The 9,853-nt window shown below is 35.5% G+C and overlaps 1 protein-coding gene across 4 annotated transcripts; it reads left to right on the forward strand.

Moving 5' to 3' along the window:
* Positions 1 to 1,662: 1,662 nt before the first annotated feature.
* Positions 1,663 to 8,655, forward strand: LOC103491903 (uncharacterized). 4 transcript variants are annotated; one of them, XM_008452017.3, is made up of 7 exons: positions 1,663 to 2,165; positions 3,500 to 3,741; positions 3,834 to 3,956; positions 4,089 to 4,205; positions 4,331 to 4,510; positions 4,934 to 5,075; positions 7,878 to 8,655. In XM_008452017.3, exons 1-7 carry the CDS (start codon positions 1,781 to 1,783, stop codon positions 8,048 to 8,050), a joined length of 1,362 nt encoding a protein of 453 aa, XP_008450239.2. In that variant the 5' UTR covers positions 1,663 to 1,780; the 3' UTR covers positions 8,051 to 8,655. The 4 variants fall into 4 exon arrangements, with proteins under 4 accessions (XP_008450239.2, XP_008450242.2, XP_050946629.1 ...); XM_008452020.3 differs by having other exon boundaries at positions 1,704 to 2,165; positions 4,911 to 5,075; positions 7,861 to 8,008; XM_008452018.3 differs by having other exon boundaries at positions 1,705 to 2,165; positions 7,861 to 8,655.
* The last annotated feature ends 1,198 nt before the right edge of the window (positions 8,656 to 9,853 follow it).

Below are 9,853 nucleotides of genomic sequence, written 5' to 3' on the forward strand. Positions count from 1 at the left end.
ATAATTTTTCCTCAAAATATATAATTTCTTCCTAAATTGCCACAAAATATATTTTATTCCAAATAGCTATAATTTTCTTTTCCCAAATACCAAACATCTTTCCAAATTTCAATAATTTTATTTCTCAAAAGACTCCAAATGTCAATTTTATTGTCAAATTTCCATAATGTCATAAAAGAAAGATAATTTATTAATAAGATTGAAAAACCTAACTAAATAAAACCTTAACTTATTTTCTAGCCATCATTTGTTATCTAACAAATATTTAGAAAAAATGCAACAAAGCCGGTGATCTAAACTTTCACTCTTTTAACAATATTCTATGAAAAATGTATTATTCTTTCTTTTTTATTTTCTTTTTTTCATAAAATTTTTAAATTCACATTCATATTACGTATATATTTATTTAATTTTCTACTGTGAATATTATGAAGACTCGACTATGCAATCGAATGGGAGATCAATGGATGAATGATTGTCTTCTAGTTTATATTGAGAAAGATTTATTGGATGAGTTAGATAATAAACTTATCATAGATCAATTTCAAAACATGAAAACTCGTAAAGGACAATTGTAATACGCATTAAATTAATTAATCTTTGAAGCTATTGATATTTTTTTTAACATTTTTTAGTGTGTTTATTATATAGTACCTCTACTATACAAAATTTATGGATCACCAGTGATGGTATATATTGTTTTTTGTATATGAGACATGTGCTTCCAAGAATTATTTGCATCCCCCTCACCCAAACAAATTGTTTCTTCCATTCATGAGCTATATCTTTTCTCGTATGTGTATGTAAATTCATTATTCTCATCTGCATTGTCATCCTCAGTGTACAACGTGAAATCCCTCCGCCTATCCTATGTAGAACCAATATATCTAATCAAACATGTGTTTGAATGGAAGAAGCCTGCATATGTGGTGTGTGATCCTACCACCAAAGATAGTAATATGTGTTGGTAGGCTACACATGAATAGGATTCAATTCGCTGGGGAACACCGAACTCAAAAGTGTAGTAGCCTAGTAGTTATGGCCGACTAGAACACAATAGGTCAACGTGCACATAATCTTTAGCTCAACCAATAAGGATAGAGGTATGTAAAATTGTGACTGCTTAAAATCAAGGTGGTTTTATTAAATTCGCCTTAGATTGCTTTAGCATCTCTAGCACGGAAATATTGGTACGTTGGATCGTAATTTGAATTAACACGACTTCAAATCCGAAGCAGCTTTATATTTCTAAAATAAGGTAGGGATTTGTAGGTATTATAGCAATAAGTTGGGTATCCCTAGCGCACTCATGAGGAATTAAGATTCGAAGATAGGGCTGTTTTCATGGAATGGGTTCAGGGCTTGACTCATTGTGTCGGGGTTGCTTAATTGCCTCTATCGTGAGTGACACTCGGGTCAAGAGATCGTCATCATCAATATGGAAAAGTGGCTGTGACGTTATAAAACATAGGTTTGTGGGGAAGGGTTAAAATTCAATCAGGCTTTCGTGTGATGGATATCCGATACTAAATTTTCTTGTCCATGTAAAAAAAAAAAAATGAGAAAAAAATTAGAAAACATTTCATGAACGTCCAAAATTTATTTGTAGCATTGTGAAAGCAACTTTGTGAACGTGCCGTTAGGCAATTGGCTTTTCGAGAAGAAGAGACAGTTGAAGTTCAGAAATAATAACATGGCCGATATTTCTATACCAAGTGAACTCCAAAAAAATTTGGTACACACGAACCGTAAGAATATGCTGGTCCGATCGGAGTGAGCCATGGGAGCCCCGTTTCAATTGAGTTCATCTCTTCATACTGCTCCAATCAACCTCAAATCTCCCATTTTTCCATCCTCCCCATCCAATTTCATTTTCTATTACTGCAAACGATCTCCTGTGATTGCTTCCTCAACTCATCGTTGCGCTGTTTATGCTCAAAACTCCAGTTCCCCGCTGCCCAAGAATTCGAAATCGGTCGTTCTTGGACATTGCCAAGGGAATGAGCTTGTTCGGGTCTCTTCTAATACGATTCGACCGCGTAACAGGAGTGTGATTCTCTCTCTGGTGTCTTTATTTGATAAGCGTTCTCTTTGGCGAAGGATCTTTTTTGCCTCGAAGAAAGTTAGGAGTATCATTTTGCTCAACGTCGTCACAATTGTTTATGGTGCGCTTCTCTTTGATGAACACCCACGTATCTATTAGATCAGTTGTAGATAATCTGAATGAGTGGTAAGAATGTCGACCAAATATGTCAGATTATGCTGAACCGGAATTCGTACGCTTCTGTTCTTGAATGCTTTTATTCAGCGTTAGGCAGATGAGACTTTGTATTAATTCTTCTGTTCGGTTTGAATTTACCCAAAACGAAGAAGTGTTTAATTTAGGATATTCCAGCCTAATGTAAAATCTGAAAGTTGAGGTCCATGTTTTTCTGGCAGTCCTGTAAATTTGGATCGATCACTTAAATTGTATGCTAGTTGAGTCATAATGCAATTTGTAGCACCCGTGGTACCTCCCACCACCTGTAATGCCTGATTTTAATGTTCTCAACATGGTATCTTTCTGTGAATCACTATGTATGTACACTGTTAAAGGTGTTTGGATATTAAATTGAGTTATTAAGTCTAGAGCTAATATGTTGGAGTTTAGAAATCTGTGTTTGGGGTGTAGAGTTCCGGTGGTGTTCTTCGATAAATGTTCAAAATAGAAAAATAGGGGAAGATAGAAATTCTTCGACAAATGTGCAAACTTAAGCACAATGTTACTATTGAAGATGAGTTGTTTTGCATCAACTTATGAAGTTGGTGGCCAAATACCCCATGATATTTCTAGAATGATTGTTTGGTAGACCCCGTAGTAAAGGTGTATTCGCGTAGGGATAAAAGTGTGAAGAAGAAAAAAGAATGATTGAGAGTTAGTAATTTGCTCTGTGTAGGCCCTTTAGGAGTATGACTGTTAGAGTGAGGCCAAGTATTTTATTAATTTTCTTAGTAATTTCCTATTTAGGTATCTTGAATGATGGAGGGTGGGTATCTTTTTGCTGAATGATTTTGGTATAGAACTCTTATTAGAGAAGTGCGGAGAGATTGGGGAGCTCTCAAGACCTTTCCCAACAGTTGATAAATAAAATTGTGGCTAAGCCCTTAACATTGTTATAGTAGAGAACTTATAAAAAATTAACATGTTAAGGCAACTTTTATTATAGTTTCATTTCTCTTCATGGAAGATATTTTCTTATTAAAAGATGAAGAAGAAGAAAAGAAAAGGATTAAGATTTTTTCCCTTTCTCTATCATCTAAGGTTGGTCAGGAACTTTTCCACGAAATACAAAATTTCCCTACTATTAAAAAGGTTACACAATTTCATAAAAATAATAGGAAAAAAAACGTCAGCTACAATTACAAAAGTCTTGAAGTTTTCTTCTTTTTATGTCATAAGGAATTCTTGAGATCTTCAACTAAAATACCATTCCATATTTCCAAATTTTGATTGCTGTAGCTAGCAGTATTCCAGTTGTGAAAGAGGTTGAAGAATTAGTGGATCCTGCAACCTTCAATGTTGTACGGTTTGTCATGACTGCTATTCCATTTGTTCCACTTGTATTGGATAAATGGGATGATGTTGAGATCCGTGATGCTGGAATCGAGTTAGGTTTCTGGGTTAGTTTAGGGTACTTGATGCAGGCATTTGGACTGATAACATCTGATGCTGGGCGAGCATCTTTCATATCAATGCTCACGGTAATATTTGGAATTATATGTATGGTATATGATGTAGTAACCTTTCTTGCTATAATAACGTTGATTAAGGTACTTGTGTATAAAATAATCAGGTACTGGTAGTTCCTTTACTTGATGGACTTTTAGGGGCCATTGTTCCTGCTCGTACCTGGTTCGGAGCTCTCATGTCAGTCGTTGGAGTCGCGATGCTTGAATCCAGTGGATCCCCTCCTTGTGTATGTTTAATTTCAAACTTGTAATAATTTTGCAACATTATCAATAATTTGTAAGATTTTTTAATGCTCTGATATTGAGATTTTGATATATGTATAGACAAAACATTCAACTAATTCCTATGATTTATTCAGGTGGGAGATCTTTTGAACTTCATGAGTGCAATATTTTTCGGTGTTCATATGCTAAGAACAGAGCATATTTCAAGACGTATAGATAAGGATAAATTCTTGCCACTCCTTGCATACGAGGTTAATATTTTCTCATAAATAGTAGATGCTGGGAGGCAGTAGTGTTACTCTTATAAATAAATTAAAAGAAAAAGAAAGTGGTGTTACTTTTGCTGCACAGTTTGAGTGATTTTAATTACTCTCAGGTTTGCGTTGTTTCTATTCTGTCCATGCTGTGGTATTTTATTTGGAGATGGATTAATGGAACGGAAACAATTAGTGAGTCATGGAATTGGAAAACATATTTAGATTGGGTGTTCATGTTTCCTTGGGTACCTGCTCTGTACACAGGCTTATTGTCCACTGGCTTTTGCCTGTGGCTAGAGGTATGTCTTCGCATTATGTCTCTAATTTGAGTTTTTCTTTTCCTTTGAGTTGCTATTCAATTTTACTTATCTTTCTGTTTTGGGTGTTCTGCTTTTATTGTTGTATTCATTCTGTAACTTAATTGACTCAACAGCCTTTCCTGAGTCCTAAAAGTTTTCTTTGCTAATTGTAAAATGAATGTTTCAATTTCTCTTTCGAAGTCTTGTTGAATTACCAACTACTTCAAGGGAAACATTAGGATTTTGAATCCCAAGGAATTGGTCTAAAAAATTTCAATTGTAGTCTACATCTACATAAAATACTTTGTGAAGTAAATACATCTGAAAACTTGATTAAAATGAGAGTTGCCTTTTCCATCCAACAATAGAAAGTAGTGAATCTTAGTCCATGACTTCTTAGCAAGGCCATATACGACTTTCCAGATGGCTGCCATGTGCGACGTATCTGCCACCGAAACTGCCATTATTTACAGCTTGGAGCCAGTTTGGGGTGGTAGTTTTGCCTGGATCCTTCTTGGTGAAAGGTGGGGATTGTCCGGCTGGATTGGTGCTGCCCTGGTGCTAGGTAAACTTCCTTCCAAAATTAAAAAAATTGTGATGTGAGCTATGCTATTTTATTTGTATTGCAACCATTATTCCATAGTGATGTCGTTAAAACTTTTATTTGATATGTAAAAATTACGTGTCTCCAATGGATAAATTAGTCATGACTTTGTGATAGTAGAATGCAGGGAAGAATTATTTTTAAACAAGATGAAGGCGAGAATTACACGCATATATAACTGAAGAGAACGAAAATTTCTGTTAACAATATGATAGAATTTAAGAGCATGCAGAGAACCCAAAGGCAAAAAGGGGGCTCAAACAAATATTCAAGAAAGATGTTCGGTAATCAAGCTTTGATTATAGTCTTCTTAGGTGTTTGATGATTAAGTATGATTTACTTGCATGATATCAATGTCAATAACCACACAAATCGCAGCATCGAAGACTTCAAATTTGGCTCCCACATCTGATTAATGCCACATATCATACTTTCTTTGAGCTTGACCAATAAGTCCTCCTCATGCATGGCCTTCCTTCTTGCATGGAATCTTGTTGCAATTGACAGCATGCTCGCATGGGATATTCTAGAAGTGAGCATATTCCTCATTTAGCTCTTTAGCCTGTTGAACAGCTCCACCAGTTTTCCTTCCAGATTGCTGAGAATCCTGTGTCATGATCAGAAATTTGATTTTTAAGCCCACTTACCTCTTTAGCATATTGCAGAACTCCACTAGTCCTCGTTCCAAATTGCTGAGAATCCTCTGTCATGTGCGTAACCAATTGCTTGGCTGCTTTAGGTATGTTGTGTTCACTATCGCTCCACCCACTTCTTGCATCTATCCTATTTCTATTCATTGGCCATAGTCCCACCTAGAATATTGGATTCGGAGTCGTTAAAAATTTGATGATGGAGAAAACTAGCTACAATCTTTTGTATCTCTCTTAGAATTCATAGAAGGGTCTCCCCAGTGATCGACATTATGCCATAAACATCCTTCCTAATGTTTGCAGCTTGAAAGAATTTCTCGGGGGAGTATTTCAATCTCTTTTCATGTTGCTATCAAACTAGATGGCAGATAATGGAGCCAATCTTTTGTTTGATTATTCACAAAAAAATAATGGAAAAGCTTTAAGATTTTTTATCTATTTTCTTTTATAGAAATAAAACTTTAATTGAGAATAAATGAACGAAGACCAATGAAACAAAAGACCCCACTTAAAGTAATGAGTTACAGAATGCCAAAATGTTATCAATATAATAATTACTATTGAAAGTACCGAGAAAGAACAGATTTACGTGGAAATCTGAGTACCGGAAGAAAAACCACGATAATTTTTAATTATTATTTTCTGATAAAAATGCAATAAGTACAAAGAGGGGGAATAAATAAAAAAAAATACAAAGAGATAAAAAAAGGAAGAATATTTAGGGCTAATTGCCCATTTGGGACGTAAATATCAATGAGGCCCAGCTTGCTAACACAAAAGTAAAATTTGGTTTGAGAAGCCCCTTGGTGAGGACATCAACAATTTGTTGGCTCGAAGCGATGTATGGAATGCATATGCTCCCACTGTCAAGTCTTTCTTTGATGAAATGCTGATCAATCTCAACATGTTTAGTTCTATCATGTTGAACTGAGTTGTTAGCGATAGTAATAGCGGCTTTATTATCACAAAAAAGCATCAATGGTGTCTCACATCCCTGATGAAGATCATATAAGACTTTCTTGAGCCAAATTTCCTTACATATTCCCAAACTCATAGCTCGGTTTCGGCCTCAGCATTGCTCTTGGTCACAACACTTCGCTTCTTACTCCTCCAAGACCCCAATCTCGGTCGAACTCGGCCCCGAGATGGCCGGAGTTCTAGCCTTCTTAACTTCTCTACCTTCCATCCCGACCGAACAAGCACCGGGATTAGCCCGAGAATTCAATCTCTAAAGCTTTTTGTCCTTCATCTCGGCTGGGAAACACCGAGATTAGCCTCGGAATTTCACTTCTTTCTTCAATTTCGCCTAAGAGATGAAAAAGAAAAAGAACCGACCCAACCAAGATTTTTGGGTTGGGTTGGGTTGGATTGACTCTTGCATATCATTTTTTGTCAACTCGGATACTTTGGGTTAATCCATAATTTTCCTCCAACCCGGCCCGACCTGGCTTATGTACACCCCTCGCACCCTAGAAGGGTGCTACAGCTGGACAGAGGAAAACGGTTGGGAGTAGGTCAACTGAATTGTGGAGACGACGAACAGCAGTGCGTGGGAGGAAGGCTGAGCCCGAAGTGCTAATTGGCTGCGTTTGAAGCTGGCAAGCAGCTTTTCCGCAGCGACGACAGCGTTGATTCCGATGACGGTCTCTATTTGGGTTCCATCAATATTCGTGTCTAGGTTTTCATCTTTATCCCGCTCTGATATCATATTGACGACAGTAAAAGAAAATAGACACCGAATTACGTGGAAACCCGAGTAACAGTAGAAAAACCATGATCTGATTTTCTTATTATTACCTCATATGAACAAAAGATACAAAGGGAAAAATAAATAGACAACAAGCTTATGATAAAGGAGAAATGGAAATATGGTTAAAACTTTCCTGGGCCGAAGCCCACTAATTCTAACACTATCCAACCAAAATACTCTATCCCCAATGCTGATGGTAAAAGGTGTATCAGATTATGACCAAAAGTATAGCTGATTGTACCAATGAAATCATATTTCTTTTCTTCCTTTGCATCTTGTTCTATGATATATGGTGCTCATACTCCCATCTTCTTTTCAAGACATTTTAGTATTTTACGGTGTCCAGGTGATTTTTATATGCAGGTGGAAGCCTAACAGTGCAGATATTTGCATCATCTACAACAAAATCTTGCAAAGATGAGAGAAGCAAAACCAAGGAAGTCCATGACCTATTGGGCTTGTCTGATGATCGCAGTTTGACGACATCCCCAATTGTTATAACAAGAGTCGACAACATTGCAGATCATTTGAAGTAAGGCATGTCATTTACGGTAAATTTATAAGTTTAGGGTCTGAATATGAGGTATTTCTAGGATGCCTCCCAACTTTTAACATACCTAACAAGTTTTTAAACTTTCAATGTTGTGTCATTTCGAACTCTAAACTTTAAAAGGTGTCTAATAGGTCTATGAACTTTCAATACTTTGTTGAATAGATCTTGTAATCTATTAGACACCCTTTAAAGTCCAGTGTCTTATTAAACACAAAATTAGAAGCTTAAAAATTCAGTGGACACAAAATTGAAAGGTTAGAACTTGGAGATCTATTATAGTGTTTTTTAAAGTTGGGGCCTGGGGGATCTATTAGACAGAATCTTGAAGATTCAAGGATCAAACTTCTATTTCTGTAGTATATTTACACCAGTCAAAATAGGTATAACCAATAGTTAGAGCTATACGTATGAATATGTACATGTATATATCATAGAAGCGAAGTTAACTAACAAGTTTTACAGTAGCGTTCTCCAAGTTCTTGATGGCTTGCATCGTGTAATTTTAACTGCTGGTTGGGTAGGCTTCAGCCATTATGTATATTTAAAATATATCTATTCAAATAAATTGGAGCCCTTTACTCAAAATAATTGTTATTATGCTAAGACCTTCCAATTTAGCACTTTATTATGCAATAGAAGAGGCGTTTTAAGCTATTTTCTGGTCAATCTCGCTTGGAAACTCAAAATCCCAAGAAAGGTGAAATTCTTTCTCTTGTCCCTTGCTTATGGAAGCCTAAACACCCATGAAAACAAAGGACGCTTAAAAGTTCATCTCTTGGCCCATCTGTTTGCTGTTTATGCTTGAGATCGAGGAGTTCCTTGAACATATTTTTCTGCGCTACGATTTTGCCAACAAGGGGTGGACTGTTTTATTTTGTATTTTCGGTCTGGACTGTTGCCTTCCGAACAGAGTTGACGAATGGATGCTTGGGCTAGAAAGTAGAGCTTTTTGGTGCTAGAGAGAATGTTCTCTGGAGATGTGCTTCGGGGTCCATTTTTCGTGCATTTTGATGCAAAGGAATATTAGGTTTTTTTATGGTAAGTATACTTTCTTTTGATTCTGTTGTTCAACGTATAGCTTATTGGTGGGACATAAATCACACCAAACTCTTTTGCAATTGTACTGTTTCAATGATTTGTAACACTTGGAACATTATGATTCATTAGCGCCTGGGTTCCTCTAAGATTGGACGAGAACAAAAGAGAGAATACCACCAAATTGGTGTCGTAACAATCGCCGTAGAAGAAATCTTTCTCTTGGTAAATGGAGGAACCACTTCACAATTACTTCCTCTCTATTCGCTGCTACAACAAGAAAAATTGGGGCTTCTTATCTTTTGTTTCCGGGAAACATCAGATCATTCAAAGAAAAATAAATAAATAAAAGGTGTTTGTTTTCTTAAAAAAGAAACAAGCTATTTACTTTCCATAGTAAAAACTACTAAAAGAAAATTTATTACACTTAATTTTTTTTATAAAGATAAATTATATCATATGACAAAACAATTTAGAAAAAAAAAAGCTTATAACACTTCTTGTTTGTACATTGCAAATATGACAAGTAATTACATATATCAAAAAGTTATTATCAAAAGATTATATATTTTTAAATTTGCTACTTTTATAATTTAGAAAATGTAGTAACATGAATTATATTATTATAAAATCTTTTGTTATGTTTGCAAATGCCCTTTTTATAAATGGTAAATATTTTCTCAAATTTTCTATTTTCGATAATTTCTTAGAATTAAATAACAAAGGAAATTTATTAAAAATGAAAAAATAT

Source organism: Cucumis melo, chromosome 10 (genome assembly GCF_025177605.1).
Source record: "Cucumis melo cultivar AY chromosome 10, USDA_Cmelo_AY_1.0, whole genome shotgun sequence".
NCBI lineage: Eukaryota > Viridiplantae > Streptophyta > Magnoliopsida > Cucurbitales > Cucurbitaceae > Cucumis > Cucumis melo.

Excerpts from the sequence above, each read along its gene's own strand:
- LOC103491903 (XM_008452017.3), top strand. The coding sequence starts at position 1,781 with ATGGGAGCCCCGTTTCAATTGAGTTCATCTCTTCATACTGCTCCAATC. Across the intron at positions 2,166-3,499 it reads CGTCGTCACAATTGTTTATG|CTAGCAGTATTCCAGTTGTG; the intron begins GTGCGCTTCTCT and ends TGATTGCTGTAG. Across the intron at positions 5,076-7,877 it reads TGGTGCTGCCCTGGTGCTAG|GTGGAAGCCTAACAGTGCAG; the intron begins GTAAACTTCCTT and ends TTTTATATGCAG.